The sequence below is a fragment of the Manis pentadactyla genome, chromosome 16, assembly GCF_030020395.1.
Source record: "Manis pentadactyla isolate mManPen7 chromosome 16, mManPen7.hap1, whole genome shotgun sequence".
Lineage (NCBI taxonomy): Eukaryota > Metazoa > Chordata > Mammalia > Pholidota > Manidae > Manis > Manis pentadactyla.
The window spans coordinates 43,541,637-43,558,388 of NC_080034.1; the positions used below are offsets into that span (position 1 = coordinate 43,541,637).

The 16,752-nt window shown below is 39.9% G+C and overlaps 3 protein-coding genes across 11 annotated transcripts in view; 2 read left to right on the forward strand and 1 right to left on the reverse strand.

Moving 5' to 3' along the window:
* POLR1H (RNA polymerase I subunit H) lies at positions 1-3,732 on the reverse strand. Of its 5 annotated transcripts, none has more exons than XM_036908663.2 (6): positions 3,625-3,732; positions 3,204-3,495; positions 2,928-3,083; positions 2,571-2,671; positions 2,254-2,363; positions 1-220 (listed from the first exon to the last, which is right to left on the reverse strand). In XM_036908663.2, the coding sequence occupies exons 3-6, from the start codon at positions 3,061-3,063 to the stop codon at positions 196-198; spliced, it is 372 nt and encodes a 123-aa protein (XP_036764558.1). In that variant the 5' UTR covers positions 3,064-3,083; positions 3,204-3,495; positions 3,625-3,732; the 3' UTR covers positions 1-195. The 5 variants fall into 5 exon arrangements, with proteins under 5 accessions (XP_036764558.1, XP_036764559.1, XP_057349699.1 ...); XM_036908664.2 differs by having other exon boundaries at positions 3,395-3,495; positions 3,625-3,643; XM_057493716.1 differs by lacking the exon at positions 3,625-3,732 and having other exon boundaries at positions 3,395-3,514.
* Positions 3,352-16,752, forward strand: part of ZFP57 (ZFP57 zinc finger protein) — a 25,334-nt gene continuing 11,933 nt past the window's right edge. For all 5 annotated transcript variants that reach the window (XM_057493711.1, XM_057493713.1, XM_057493714.1 and 2 more), the window contains exons 1-2: positions 3,352-3,517; positions 6,486-6,560. The gene's annotated coding sequence lies outside the window, so the exon portion shown is untranslated. The remainder of the gene's footprint in view (positions 3,518-6,485; positions 6,561-16,752) is intronic.
* On the forward strand, positions 7,102-8,134 carry LOC118924112 (putative uncharacterized protein ZNRD1-AS1). Its single transcript, XM_036908617.2, is given in 3 exon segments — positions 7,102-7,704; positions 7,706-7,848; positions 7,851-8,134. Coding segments are annotated over 3 exon segments (606 nt in total). The 5' UTR covers positions 7,102-7,510; the 3' UTR covers positions 8,120-8,134.

Genomic DNA, 16,752 nt, shown 5'->3' on the forward strand with positions numbered 1-16,752 from the left:
TTCTTATGGAAAAATAAAACTTTAATATGGAAATTCAACTAGGTATACTCGAGGGACAGTGGTAATCTGCTCATGTTCATCTGCTGCCCTCTGATAGCAAAACATTGCAGCCAAAGGATGGACAAAGAATCCGTTATCCTTCACCTTTCAAGGACAAGGAGAAAGAGCAAGTGCTGAATCACCCAGAAAAAAACATCAAGAGTCTTCCTTTTCCTGGAACCTATGAAGAAAGGAAGGACTTACTATATATTTGACCAAAGGAAAAGGTTCTAGCAGTGTAAGATGAGAATTAATCAAGGAAGGACTTTTATTTATGACATTGTGGAGTACTAGCTCCTAAACAGTCCTCTAAATTTGAGGCAACTAAAAATGCTAGAATTAAAGATACATAAATTACAAAGTGTGCAAAGATTTCTTAAGATACAAAAAGCACTAGCCATAAAAGAAAGGATAAACTGGATCTCATAAAAATAAAAACTTTCTGCTCATTAAAAAAAAAAAGGTTAGACTGGGTGAAAATACTCTCAAAAGATATAACTACTATATATTTTTAATCCACTGATAAGATGGCAAGAAAGTAAAGGCCATCTTCACACTGGGTAAAATGATACAAAACCAAGAATCTTGACAGGTAAGTTAAAACTGAAGCCTCTGCTGGTGTAGGGAGGATCACGGGGAATACCATGTAGCACAGAGAAGACAAGTAGTGACTCTGTGGCATCTTGCTACACTGATGGACAGTGATTTCAGTGCAGTATGGGGGGGCTTGATAATATGGGTGAATGTAGTAACCACAATGTGTTTCATGTGAAACCTTCATAAGAGTATCAATGATATTTAATAATAAATATATATATATATAAAACAAAAAAACAAAAACTGAAGCCCCAGCTATCATGGTGTCCTTGCTGTTTTGACAAGCACATGGAGGAACCAGAGAAACACCTACAATGTCTGAGAGGAGGTACTCTGTATAAACTTGGGGAATCCCCAAAGGGTTACCCTCTGTGTGAAAGGGAATCAGAAAAAATAAAAATCAACTCAGCAGAAGGGGAATTTGTCTCACTAGGTAGAGAAAGAAAAAATGTCCCCTGAGAATTTCTAACCATAAATCGGCCCATCCATGGATCTGCAGCCCAAATTCATACTATTTATGTGCTCCAAAAACCTGAAGCTAAGAATGTAAAGTGCTCGGTAGTGTCTCAAGCACCTGAACAGGAAACAAATGCTGAGAGAACAGCATTCACCACAGGCCTCAGAATTCCCACAGTTCAAATTGTAAAAAATCCCGAGCTTACAGTAGAAAAAAATCACAAAGTGAAGTAAAAAGAATCATGAGAGAGTCAGTAAAAAGAACAGAGCAGCATCAGACCCACAAAAAGTGTAGTGGTCATCTGAATTATCAGACACAGAATATAAATAACCATGTTTAATATATTTAAATGTATATTTTAAGGGAAAATGGCAATTTAAAATATTAAGGAATTGGGAATTACTAAAAATGAGAGTTGAAAAATAATAAACTCAAAAAAGAATTTTTTCTAAGCAACAATAATTGAAATAAACTGAAGACAGAATTAGTGGCTTGGAAGAGAGACCTGAAGAATTTATCCAGAACCAGCATTAAAAGGGCTGGAAATTAAAAACAGGGTGAGAGAAATGGAACAAGAAAAGGTCTAATAATTAAAATAGAGCTCCAGAATGTGAGAATTGAGAACATGGGGGAAAAACTATATTCAATGAGGTAACAGCTAATAATTTTCCAAAATTGATGGGGAAAAAAAAAAAAAGCAATCCTCAAGTTTTAGAAAGTCCAACAAATCCCAAATAGGATAAATAAAAGAAACCACATCCTGATACATTGCAGTGATACTGCAGAATACCAAAGACAAAAGTTCTTAAAACCATTCAGAGACCATGTTCTTTAAATCACACTTGACTACTCTTCATTCAAGTAAAATCTTGAGTGCAGAGGAAGATCTCAAAAAAACATGCTGACCACTAAGCAATACCTGCCTTCTGTATTTTTTCATTTCCTTTTAAGTTTCTTAAAAGGTTTAGTTCACTGGCTATAAGGATAAGAAAAGTGTCATTTTTAAAAATAAAAAAGACCACAAATCTCATTACCTGACCTGTACAGCAATTAGGAATGGGACTACAGGAAAAATTGTTTATTCAGCACAAAAAGTAAAACATTAGATTTGTTCAGTTAGCAAACAAAACAAAGGGCAGAGGGAAGGGAAGGTTACGCACTTGCAGTTGGTACAGGTGTAGAAGACAGTCTGTCCTTCATCAGCTGAGCGCATCTGTCTGGTGTGGTATGCCATTCCCTCATGACCACATCGAGAGCAGCGCCTGTCAACCTGGGAAGAACTGGTGGGTTAAAGTGGCCTAATTATAGCCCCCTACTTCTCATAGGAATTGGGCTATCACAGTCCTCAGACACTGCTGTTCTAAAGACCTCTCTTCCTTCTTGGAATTGGGTACAAAACTCTCCAGATCTCAGCAATCACCCCTGTATTTCTTTCCCACTCTTCTTACGGAGACAGTCCTTGATGTTATAAACTTACCACGGGTCCCTGGAACTCAGGTCCTTCCTCTACCGTCACAGGCATGGTTGTCCCCATTTTGTTGAACACAACTGAGGTCTTCACAATCTTCCCTTCGAAGTCTGCACAGGCAGTAAAAATTGTTTCTTACTTATAAAAAAAGAACCGTTTGCGGGAGCTGACAGCCGAAACTCCCTGTCAGTTAGACCAAGAGGCCCTTTATCTTTCGTTTCAGGTTTCGTCCCAATATCAAAATTATAAGTGCCTGATCCTGCTTTAGGGTCCCTCTCCAATCCCACGGATCTTAAGGTCCCTGTCAAGCCTCCGACCCTTCCATGCTGGGCCCCTAGCCTAAGGCGCTGCATACGAGCCCCTCACCTCGCACTTTTATGGAGAAGCCACAGCGCGTGCAGGTAACCGTATCCTGAACCCCGGGCAGAGGCAGGATCGAGCCGCAGTCCGGACAAAAATCCAGGTCCGACTGAAAGCTGGAGCAGGTGCGGTTGAGGTCCATGACGGACAGGTAGTTGAGGGCTGAGAAGGGGATGAGAAGTTTATTCGCAAAGGAGTAATCCCGTCCCCACACAGGGGTCATTCCTATTCTGTTTCTACACATAGGAAAGTACAAAACCCAAACCCTCCTCCCTTACATGCCTCGTGCCTTTGCGACCAACGTGCCCAAGCGTCCGTAACTCCCAGCACGCTTCGAGTAACACCAGACTTCAGGGCTTTCGGGTAGCCGGCGAAAGAGGCCAGACAAATCCAAGGTCCGGAGTTAGGGCTTTGCGGTGGCCGAAGAGCAACGAGCGCATGGCGGGCTAGAGCGTCAGCGCCCTCCAACTCACTATTGGCTGTGACGTCATAATCACACACGAGAATTCCGAGCGACTTCGAGAGGGTAGGAACCTCGCTGGAGAAAGATGGTGGTACCAGTTTCAGCCTTGTCCTGTGACCAGATAACGAAACAGGTAAGCGATGCAGTGCCTCTCATGGCCCTCTGGGATATTTATTCTCCTAGTCTCGCATTTTACAGGGACGTAGTCGGGGGAGCGTTCCCTCTGAAAATCGTACTTACCGAATACTAATTTCTTATGATTAGAGAAAAACTTCCGCCGTTCCTTGGACGGTCTTTCCCTTCTGCGGCTGCGCAGTGTTTAAAAGCAAAGCCAAACATTGGGCGTTACAGTTCCAGTGCTTATTGGGCCTCGTGGGACAAGCAAGGGCTCTTAGCAGAGCTCATAATTGGTCGCGTGCTTCGGGGGATGTTCTGGGCTCTTGGAGGGGTGAGACATCTTCTTAAGAGGCAGGAAGTGGTGAGGGTGAAGGCGGAGGAGGAATGTTTAGTCTCTGGAAACGAAAGGAAGCAAGGATGAAGTGGGACACTTAGGAAGGGGCTCAGGACTTTGGAGGTGGCGGAATAGAAGTTGGGACTCCCCCGCTCCTCCCTTAGATGCCTGCCAGATGAGGGAGGCTAGCGTCAAGGGAGCAGCCCTGGGTAGGATTTCACTTTGACTTAGGTCGAGTTTGGCTTTCAGTTGTGGACCCACGTCCACCTGGTCTCCTTTCAACCAACTCTTAAATCATCTGTTATCCATTACGTGAATAGTTGACATTTGCCTAATGTTTTGTAAAACATGACAATATCTGTAGAGAATATTTCTATTTGCATTCCCTGTAACCTACAATCTAAATTAGAAACTTGTCATCCTGAAGGGACGTCTACATGAGTTTCCTAGTTCCCTCCCAGCCCACCCATCCTCATCCAACCAGACAGCTGTGAACACTGCTCACATATAAAAGTTCTGGAGCCATCACCATTTTCTCCACTGAAAGAAAAGCTGTGGTCTCTTCTTGAGAGAAGCTCTGGGTTTGCCTTTTTCTACAGTAAAACACACAATGTAGAAGGGGTCAAAATTCAGCAAGCTACTGGAGAGTAACAAGTCCCATAATTTCACTTACCTGGGTGTCATTTTGTGTCTTACAAAGGGTGGTCTATTGCTGAGCCCATGATGATAGGCATTTTTATTCTCACTTCTCTGTCTTTTTTTTTTTTTTTTGAAAATGGAAATTGAAATTAGCCTTCCCTCCCCAGCTTTCCCTTTTCAGTCTGACAAACATTCACTAGAGCCAGCATGAGTTGAATACTGTCCTAATGCAGTAAAGGAGCACAAGCATTATATGGCATGGCCCTTTCCCAACAAAAGCTCACAATCTGTTCAGTTAGTATGTATTAAGCACCTATGTCAGTCTTTGAATTGAGGCTACGAAGTTGAAAACTTTTCTGTGATCCTAAATAGTACAGATGAATAATTAGAAGACAGTGAAAGTACACTAGTAGAACAAAATGCAAAGCCCAGGACAGGTATATAAAACAAATATGGTTGTATACTTTAAGAAAGGCTGTTAAATGCTTTAATAAAAAGATAGATAAACACGGGAATATAAGAGAGAAAGATGCTCAAATATTATGTAATAAGGATAATCACCAATCCAAAAATCATTAGTTTTGAGAACTTGGGATCATAGACCCTAATGTTAAGTACTGTGCTAGATGATATGTAGAGAAACAAAAGCAAGATTGTCATATTTTTTAAATCCCAAAGTAGGTATACATAGGCAAATAAGAATGTACCTAGGAGGTCTATGAGATACAATGTTTGATAGCAGATCCTTTCTGGTAATATAAACAGATCATTGTATTTGTAGATAGAAGGTATAGTTCCCATCCTTTGTAAGTCTTAATTTCAGTATCAAAATACTAAAAGGTGGTATATGACTGCAGATATCACAATGCAAACAATGACTGATTTCCAAGTGAGTTGTAGAAGTAAAAATGTTAAATGTTCAGAAGAAGGCAAAATTACTGTTACATAGAGTAGACTGGAAAGACTTTATAAGAGAGTCAGAGGCTTGACCTGTGGAGGATACACAACTGCTATTTATTGAGAACTTAACCATATATCAAGCATTGTGCCAAGCTCTTTAATCTAATTCACATTTGTTCTTTAAAACCCCAAGAGGTGGTTTTTGTCTTATTATATCTCCACTTTGCAGATGAGGAAACTGACATAGAGATTAAGTTTCTTGCACTGAGTCACACATCTAAGAGTGGTAGAATTAGGACATAGCCCTGTCAGGCTTCAGAGCCCATGTTCTTAACCATAAATAGTATAAACAAAGCACAAACATGAAATGCCAGGCATCCTCATTGGCTTAAATACAACCTCACAGTAAACTCAGACTAGACCATGATGACACATAAAAAGTTGGTAGCCTTCATTTGTGCTGCCATCAGCCTGTCCTATAAATAAACCCAGAGTAACTACAAATTCCCATTCTAAGGGTTTCAACATGGAACGGCCTCGTAATGGATTTAAGATGAAGGATGATTTGCAGTTTACGGCAGGCAAGCATAGGCTGGACAATCAAATAAGAACAAAATTTCGGAACAAAAGATTACAGTGCAGAGATGCTGTATGTGCTCATAGAGGCAGAGAGGGCCCAGATTGAGAAACTGCAGAAAGAAAATGAACTGATAACACTGGAATCTGGAATTATCTCAGAAGACAATGGAGGCTGGGGGACTAAGCAACCTGATATTAATGTGCTTGGGCAATGCTTCCCCAAGCAGCCTGTCTGTTCCATCTCCCAACCCTTGATACAAATTCAGAGTGGTCCATGTGGAATCCACAGGAGAAGTATGTCTTTAGTTTGCATGGTAGGATTGTATGTTCTTACTAAAAGAGCATTCATTATTCTTCACCATAGGAATGCAGTGGTTTCCCGTGGAGGAAATGGCCCTGCTGTAGTCCTGCCTATAGTGGGTTTCCTCTTTCTGAAGGAAAATACCCTTGGTCTTGGTCAAAACAATTGAGTGAGCAGATGTGTTCTGGCACCCCCTGACATTCTAACTACCCTTGCTATTTTATCTTCCAGATTGGCCAGGCTAAAGCATCTAAAGACCCTAGAATTGCTGCAGATCAACAGTCCCCACTGGAGAAGAAAATCTTGGTAAATAAATTATCTTCACATACAGTTTGGAACTACTAGGAGAACGGACCTTAGGTTTAAAATCCTCCTAGCAGCCCAAGTGATACCTCCTGGTATGTCTACACTGGCAGATGTTCTCTAGCTGTATGTTTTCTGGCTATATCCATACTTGCAGAGCAAAGTATTATTTTGAAAACTCTTAACAGTATATTTCTAAAAACTAGTTGTTGATTTGGATGGTGGATACTTGAACTTTCAGAGCTCACAGGGTCATGTAGGAGTGATGGGAGTTACACTGATGTAAAGAAAAGGTCACACATCTTTTCTTGGTGTCCCTAGTGAGGGTAAGCTCCTGTTATTAAATGTGTTGGAAGTAAAAACTGGGTCACATAAAATTCTGTACCCCACTTTGACAGAATCTAGGTGGTGTGCATGTAACGGCAGTATGACAACTGATAACGGAAAAACATCAAGAGGAGCATGAAACACTGTAGGGAGGAGGCTCTTTCTCTTGACTACAGGCTTGCCAAGGCGGAGTCTTTTTTTTTTTATTAAGGTATGATTGATATACACTCTTATGAAGGTTTTACATGAAAAAACAATGTGGTTACTACATTTACCCATATTATCAAGTTCCCACCCATGTCCCAATGCAATCACTGTCCATCAGTGCAGCAAGATGCCACAGATCCACTATGTGTCTTCTCTGTGCTACACTTTTCTCCCTGTGATCCCCCACACCATGTGTACTAAATATAATACCCCTCAGTCCCCTTCTCCCTCCCTTCCCACCCGTCCTCCCACACCCCTCCCTTTTGATAACGACTAGTTCCTTCTTGGACTCTCTGAGTCTGCTGCCATTTTGTTCCTTCAGTTTTGCTTCATTGTTATACTCCACAAATGAGGGAAATCATTTGGCATTTGTCTTTCTCCGCAAGGCAGAGTCATACTATAATAAAAGAACAGTGGAAATGGTGAAAGAACAAGGGACAGGTGGTGAAATCAAGGAGAAATTGGAGAGGAAAACAATTCAAAGCATAGAGAGACAAAAACAGTATTATTGGGTACCTGAGAGAGAGATGAAACACACAGAAAGGCACATACATCGAGCAGGACAGGTCACAGATCTTAAGAATAAAACATTAATACCATTACTACATCCCCCCCAGTCGAACAATGTTCCCAAAAATTGTTTCAGAAGAGCATAACATCCAGAACATACAGAGAAGAAAGTTGGTAAATGAGTGGGAGCAGGTACAAATTAAAGATCACCAGGAACGCATGCTTTGAGGAAGAGAACTTAAAGAGCAAAGCTCAAGGAAAGAATCTGGAGAAATAGCCAGAGCCAGCCACCCACACATGAGAAGCATGGGAGAATAAAGAAAGAGATGGAAGAGTTTGAAAACGTTACTGCATATCCACTTTTCCAGCCATGCAGTAGAAGTCAGATTAAAGTGAATGTTCTTATGGAAAAGTGTCAAAATAGAGAAGAAGAAAATACAATTATAAAACCACATCAAAGAAAATTCTTAACTATGCCATGCTTTTTGAGAAGTCAAATAGGAAAAATAAAAGATTAGTAAAGTTTCAATGTTTTTATGACAAAATTATGTCTCTTAACCTTTTTTTTATGCTAGTTTTCATCTTTCCCCAGGGTTCAGTGAATATTCCTATTTATATCAGGTACAGAAATATGAGGTAGTTCTGGACTTGAAAATTAGCTTAGCTATTTTTAGTTGCCTTATGTTTGTTAAAGTTACTTATCCTTTTTGAAGTTCACTTTCTTCATCTTTAGAGGAATAATAATATTTCATAGCATTTATGGGAGTAATTTTATTTTTGTAAAGCATAGGATATATTAGATGCTTCATAAATAGTAGTTTCTTCACTGCAGAACACCTGGATTGGGCAGTAATGTTAAATAAGGACTTGTTCTAATCTGCCTCTCCCATTTCCTCTATTCTCAACCCTTAAAAGTTATCTTGATGTGGTTGTTATAGGTCAGTATATGGTCTTTCATCTTATCGCCATTCACACCTTTATCAGGGAACTACTAACCAGGCCCTAAAACTCTTTAACTTGCACTATAGAATTTTATTTGTATGAGAAACTTAATTTTGAGAACCTCCTGTATGCCAAGCATTGTTAGTTACAACGAGAAAAGAGAAGTCCCTGCCCTGGATTAGTTTACAGGTAATGGGTTAGCTCTATAAGCATAATAAAATGTGGTAAGGGTTATGATAGACGTATGTATAGGTGCTGTACAGAGGAGGGACACCCAACCTGGCCTAGGTAAGCAGGATGAGGGGGAATGTCAGAGAAGGGAGTGTAGAAGTCTCTCACATTTCTTCCAGCTCCACAGTTTGTCACTTTCCATCACCCACTTAAGCAAGACCTTCCCAATGTTAGGATATACTCAGGGTAACCAAATTCACCCTCTCAAACAGATGTCTTCCAACACTCATTGATGAGACAGAGAGCAAATTTATGAATACAGTGAGAATTCTGATCAAGCAGAATGAAATTTTATGGTTTTCTAATCAGTTATTTTTCTTTCCAGACACCAGAAAGTTGGGAAAGTAGGGTTTCAGAGTTAGTAGAAAATTAAAGAAATGGAAACTGGATGCCCTAGAGAATATTATACTTGAGTTGTGATCATTCTGATGCCCATTCTTCTTTACTAGTAGGACCATTTACCCAAGATATAGCTAGATCAGCACTGTTCAATAGAACTTTCTCCAGTGATATAACTGTTCTCTGTCTTTGCTCTTCAGCACTGTAGTCACTTCCCATATGTGGCTATGGAACATTTGAAATGTAGCTAGTATAACTGACAAAGTGAATTTTTTCTTTTATAAATAAAATATATTTCAGTGTATGGTGACCACCATATATTGTACAGCATGGCACTAGATAACCCTAACTTCTGTGTTCTAGATTTCTGTCCCGCAATCACCTTTCTGTCTTTGACAGTATTTTCAGGTATGGTACATCTGCTCATCTTACATTAGTATCAGTTTATTTCCTTTGTTTGAGAGGCTCCCTAATCACTTGCAGATTCAAAAAGCACTGTAGAGGACTTTCTGTGCAAATGCAGGAGACAGAAGACTTAGAAATCCAAATCAATAGCGTAATAATGATAAACCCTTTGAGTTGAGTGGGACTAAAAAGTAACCTAACATGTAACTATTAATAACTTTTTACCGTGAAGATTTCCAGTGCTGGACATATAAATTGGTGAGGTCATCTGCCCTCTTTTCTCCTCCAAATCTAGCATAAAAGCAACTGATCTTCGGACAGTTGCACAAAAATAAATGTCTGTGGTTAAAGTGTCCAGTTTGGCCACACCTGAACCCATCATCTCCACTTCACAAACTCTAATCACCTTTTCATTTCCTTGTACTGTGTGTGAGTGATACCATAATTACTCCCTAGCACCCTTACTTAAATCATGAGTCATGCTTAATGCTTTTCTTTTGTCCTGTAGTCTTCTTTCTTTTCTATGTGAAATGTAATATACAATTGAAATGTATATGTACAGTTGGAAGAACAGTAAAAAAAATCCAGGTATCCACTGCTCAGGCTGAGAAGTGAAACGTTACCTCACCCCAGAAAGCTCCATGTGCTCTTCCCCTTCACATTCCTTCCCCATCCCTAGAAGTGATCACTATCCTCAATTTTGTGATAACTGTTACCTTTTTATAATTTTTACCACCTATGTACATATTCCTAAGTGGCATAATTACTAATAGTTGCCTGTTTATAGCCTTTGTATAACTGGAAATACACTTGTGTATGATTTCCTTCTTTTGCTCCATACTATTTTGACTTAATCCATGTTGATACGTGGCACTGTAATTTCCTTTCATTCTTTCTCTTTTATCCTCTTTGAAACAGTTTCCTTACTTGATTTCCAGGATAACATGCTTTCCTGCTTTTTCTCCAACCTCGTGGATTGTTCCTTCTAAGTCTCTTTTGTTGATTCCTCCTCATCTTTCCAGTCTCTACAGGGCTCCTGGGCTAAATACTTAGACTTCTTCCCAAACTTGCTCTCTTGTTAATCTTACCAAGTCTCATGATTTTAACATTGTCTGTACACAGGTAAACCATCAATCTGAATGTATATTTCTAGTGTAGTTCATTTTCACGACATGAATATGCCACATCTTAATTACCTATTCTACTATTGAGGTCATTAGGGTTATTTCCAGTTTTTGCTTTTGTGTTTTCTCCCACAGGTTGTACTTCTGTAAACATTCCCTTAACATGTGTCTGAAGCACATGTGCAAGAGTTTCTCCAAGGTATATAAGTTGTGGTACATTCATATGACAAGCCCAGTCCTGGAACTTGTTAGATTTCCATCTATTCTGTTTTTACCCTCAGTCTGTTCTGTAGAGCCTAGCACATATTAGACAATATTTATCAAAAGAAAGGAGGACATTTGTTAACTGCTGAAAACAGGATATTTGTTAATAGCGTGTCCAAGAGAGCCAGGCCCAAAATACAAAAACAGCTGATAATATTCAACTGTAACTCCTATACCTCGTGTCTGTGAGCAATCATAGTCAACCTTTCTTTGTTCTTATATTTCAGCTGAGGTTTAAAATATCTTTATTAATTTGCTTTTTAACCCTCTTCAGTAAAATTCCGGATTTTATTTATCTCCTTTCCCAGAATGTTTTCTCCGCTGCCTTCTAGAAAAGGTCACCTACATGCCCTCCTCTCAAGGTACCTGGCAACATCATAACATAAAGTTTCATTGAAGTCTGAACAAAGGATTGCCAAAGAAGGAGGACAGGGTGCTAAAGTTCCTGGAGATGCTAGTCAAGGAGTATCTAACAGTTCTCTGTTTGCTGGAGAAGAGTCCAAGTTTCTTAGCCCTCAAGCACTTTGTGACTTAGCCCCAACAGAGTTCTGAGTTTAGAATTGTGAGATTTGTTTTGGGTTCCAGCTCTGCGACATGCTGACTGATGTGAGGAAGCTCTTACTCTTAGGACTGACAGTATGGAAAATAAAATCTTCCCCACCCAAGTGTTACAGTGAGATAAGAAATAAAGTGCTTTATAAGGATAAAATGCCAGGTAACATCATAAATTGTCCATCATAAATTTTCTTCCTCTCCTTTCATAGTGTGCTATAAATGTCTACCCAGATAGAAGCATGAAAACTCCCATAGTTTGGGTTTAAAATGCAAAAGGGAGATATGAATGAAAAGAGGCCAGTCAGTAGAAAAGGAAAAACAGCAGAGGGAAAACTTAGGCTGATAATAATAGGTAAGCCAAGTGCTTATGTATTGTAGGAGCTTGTTTGAAATATATGGGCACAGGATACCATGGAAGGCAGAATATGGGATGAGCTAACATAATAGAGATCATGGCAAGACATTACCCAGCAGGCAAAAACATGGTTTATTTAGACATAAAACATCTTTATTTATTCATCCCATACGTATTGAACCCTGTCACTCTGCTGATTGCCAGGGATATAACGATGGGTAAGTCAGGGTCCTCTGCACTGTGAGAGTTTGCAATCTAGTGGTAAAGACATTGCTATTTATATTACAAGAAGAATAAAACTAACAGAAGTGTTCTAAGTGCTACAGAAGCAATGGAGAAGGACTGCACAGCCCTTTGGAATAGAACTAAAAAGCCTCTTGGAAAAGTTCTGGAGAAGAGGTAAATACTTTTTGAACTGAAGGATGGAAGGTTTGATAAGCAAGAAAGGAAACCTGGGCCCAGGGAACAGCAGGTGCAAAGGACCTGCACAAGACTAAGGGCTGGGGGAGAGGCAGTAGATGAAACCATGAAGAACTGTCAGGGTCAGAGCACATGGGATCTTGGATGGCAACAGTTTGACTCAGACAATTGGAAGTGACAGAAGAATAAAACTGGTGGGCAAAAGGAAATGGAAATTATTGAATTAATAAAACAGGTTTCCCCCACTGTCCAAAATGCTCCCATTTGGGTCAGAGTTCAGTGTTTGTAGTCATACCTTTGGCATCAGCCCTTTATTAAAATAGTATTGGAAATAGAGTTCTAAAACACTGAGTTTTTAAAAGGTGACAGTGGATCAGGAAATGCTATCAAGGCATTAGAGTACAGTTCTCATCTAGCCAAAATTATTGTAAAGAGAAACTCCAGAAAACAGGTTGGGACCAAGAATGGAAAAAAGAAATCTGTAGGGATATATACTGAAACATCGCTTGACAATAAATCAGCCCCACCTGGATCTAAAGTGCAGCTGATTGAGAAGCCTGCCTAGCCCCTTCCATACAGCCCCACCCTGCTGCCAATGGGAAGTGTTTCCTTAAGGATAATTTTAATGTTATTTGCACTTGATTTCAAGTAAGTAAATAGAGGTTTCCCCACTTTCCAAAAGTAGAGTGTTCCTATGAAACCTTTCATAAGCCAAAATGGCTTAAAAAGAAGAGTATCCTCCACTTCCCAAAAGTTCATGTTGTGCCACTTTTACCTGTTTTCTCTAACTGAAAGAAATCCAAAGAGGATTTTTGCTTTTATGAAAAAAGCCTTTATGGTAGTAATAATATAGACCTTTTGTAAAAGCAAAGTGGTATAATGTGAACTTTCAGAAAGTGGGGAAACCTGTATTTTGTTTGGGGAGCAAGAAGAAATTTAGTGAATTTAAATATTGAGGAGCAGCTGTTGATAGATGTTTTTAGTGGTTTCTGATTTTATAAGCAATTGCAGAACTGCTAAATTTGTGAATATTGGTATTTGCCAATATTTTGGTAATTTTAGCCCAAGCAGCAAACTTGGTGGTCATATGCAAAACAATGTAGTTACAAACCATTAGGATTTTCCATTTGAATATGTTTTTACAATGCCAAGTTCTGTCCAAAATGAAAGACACCTGACAAGCTATCAAATAGATTGGTAAATTACAATCTTTTTAAGATTAAGAAAACAAAGAAACAATATTTGAGGAGCACACCCAACTGGTACCATTTTCCTCAATTTTCCATGTGAATATAGTAGAAATTCTCAAGAGGCAAGGTACAAGGGTTGGGGAGTTGACATACACATATTTGGGGTAAAAAGGAAGGAGTTTCCTCAATATAGCTTATTTTCTCTGACACAGGAGGTAAGATCATCTGTTTAGAGACAGGAAAAACAAGTCTTAAGTAGTGGGTTTCAGTTGTACTAGGGACTCTGGGATTTCTTAAACTAGATTCAAGTTCAAGAGCCTACACTTTAAAAATAATGTTGAAAAGTTTGATGAGTTTAGCTATAGTCACACTGCAGTCAAAGTTTTTTGATTGTAAACCTTAGAAAGTTGCTTAGACTAATATAAAGAAAAAGGGGGAATCAACACACTATCTTAAAATATTCATATAATAGGACCTCACTAAAGACTGGAACCAAAGCAGTAAGTATTCCTACCAACCTTTGTTTCTTCATCTTCTCTTGCATCTGTTCATTCACTTTTTCTTCTCTCTTTCTCTTTATTCTTGTAGTGGGAGGTGCCTCTCCACTTTCTCATAACCTTATGCTAACAGCTATTCTTTCTCCTCTTTGTCCAGCTACTGCTTCTCAATGGGATCATTCCTATTGACCTATAAATACGGTCTAATTAAGCTACCATACTACTTCTAAAGCCAGTTCTCTTAGAAAATCTATACCAGCTGCCTGCATTTTGGTTTCAGTGCCCATCAATCCATTAAATCCCCTTTTACTGAAACATCAAAGAGCTCCATACAGCTAAATCAGTGGACAGTTAAGGGTGGAATGGTAAAAGGAAAAGGTGCCAATGACAGGCAGAAGACCTGACAGGCATTTGGCAGCAAAGGCAGCGTGGAAGAGGGATCGACAATTCAGGGTTAGGAACCCAGTCCTTAGAGAACAAGAAGGCAAAGTCAGTACTGCGAAATTGGAGACAGGCAGGGAACTAAAACCCATTTAAGGAACTGGAGTGGGGTACCAAAGGAACAAGGTAAGAAAACAATTGTAGGGCTCAGGATAAAAGACCAAAACAGGAAGGCAGCAATGCGGGCAAAACCGGGCTATATATAGAAGAGTTGGGTTCCACTTGGGATGGGACAAGCCTCAGTCATAGGCTGAGCTGAACCAACAGTTGAAGGTTCAAAAAGCCCAAAATAGAAACAGATTACTAAATTACAGGGGCATGAGGCAAAGAGATAATTACTGTAACCCTCATACTGAGGTACAAGAGCTAAAATTTTGAACTCATTAAAGTATGCCTGATGTTATCTTTAACCATAAAAGGTGAAGTGCTTGAAAACAGCCTCAGGATGTATGGTGTACAAGATTGGTGTGTTTTAATCTAATTATAAAATCTTCCATTGGATTATCACCACAAATTAGAATAAGGCTGAACAAGAGTACATTTTATCCGTCAAGGGGGATGGTGAGCAGGTCAGCAACACCAAGATAGCATAGCCTTTCCAAAATTCACCTGCTACTTACTGTCCAGTGAATAAACTATACCTCATCTATCATGACATGTCTTTGTTGGTAACACCATAGCATAAAGGAGGGTAGTGGTGTAGAGGAAGAAAATAAAACTTACTAAGCGTCTGCCAGGTGTCAAACACCATTTTTCATTTAACTACCAACACATCTTGCTTAATATGTCCTGACAGTAGAGAATGAATTGTCTGAAGTCTCCCATGTTGACAGAAAACTGTTGAGAGGAATAAGAAATGTAGCCAAAGGATTTTTCAGATATTTTGCGATGTGCATATAATGTATCCAGATAGTCTTTTATATCTTACATAAATGAAATTATGGTCTGTAAGTGTGGGCTTTGTCTTTTACTTGTCCAGTGTCCCTTTTTCTATTAAACAAAATCCCACCCTCCTCCTCTTAGAGAACTGCTTTCGTCCAAAGCCCCAGCCAATCATAGTACCCTATCCTCTTGGCTGTAGTGATTGACATCAGTGTAGCTAGTGGTTGGCTACAGGAGCTGGCATGTAACCCAAATTGCACCAATCAGAATCCTACCCTGTTTCAACAGGAGGGACAAAAACATTTCTACAAAACCATAGAGATATCCACTATGCCCCCTACATAATGGGCTATGTGAGACTTGGGACTTAGCGATGTACTCATTCCAGGGGTCATTGTCCTTATAAGACCAAGTAAGTCCAACAAGACAATACAAGTAGCTGTGACAAAATAAAGTTTTAATCTCTTAGACCGTGTCCTCCCCGCACCACACCCTCTCTACCCCCCAACCCCGCACCGCCTTTTTTTTTTTTTTTTTTCTCCTTTCACAGGGCTGCCACCTAGAGGATGTACCAGCCAGGCAAATCTGGGATTGCTATTAGGTTGTTAGGGAAAAGAAAGAAGCATCAAGGTATTTCCAAAATAGACCTGTATAACCTCCCATCCCTTTCATCCTGATCGGCACTCAGGAAGTGACCAAGAGGACATGATCCTTTTTGGGGGATAGCGTTCAGTGAGTAAGCTGCCTTGTTAAGGTATTTGGAACAGGAGGAGGTGAGGGAGAAGAGTAAAAATTCCTTTTTAGTCCACTCTTGATAAAGCTGTTTTAGCCGGTGAATCGTAGTAGGAAGCACGAAAGGTCCATTGATTACCTTAATTATCAACCCATTGTCCAGAGGTTTTGCAACAAAAGGCACACCATTGTCGGATAAAAAATGTTATGGAAAGCCAAAAACATGACACAAGTTAGTTTCAAGGGATACAATGGTATGGCTGGAATAGGTTTATCGGATTAGAATAACAACACTGTACCCTAAAAAAGTGTCAACAGTGGTAAGGCGCTACATAGTCCTGAGATGTGGTCAAAGATCCAGTGAAGTCCATCTGCCAGAGGCAGGTGTGAACAATGCCCCTTGCTGTGTGGCCTCCCTCACCATAAGACAAAAGGGGTAGCTTTTGACAGTAGTCACAAGTCCAAATCAAACTGAATCCTCTGTGCCCAGTTTATGATGGTGAATGTCTAGTCATACCTGGTATGATGATGCATCCAGGCCCCGAGGGACGCAGTCTGCAAAAAAACAGGCTCTCTGTGGGCATTCACCTTGATTCCAGTCAGTCTCCTCAGAACAACAAGCTCTTCCTGTGGGCAGGAGAGTGACCCGGATGGTCAGATCAGCAGTTACGGTTTCCAGAGTTTGCAGCTGTAAAGAGAGATGTCTAACCAGCCTAGTTTTTCAAGGGTCAGACCAAACAGCTAGACCATATTGACAACAACCCACAAGTGAGT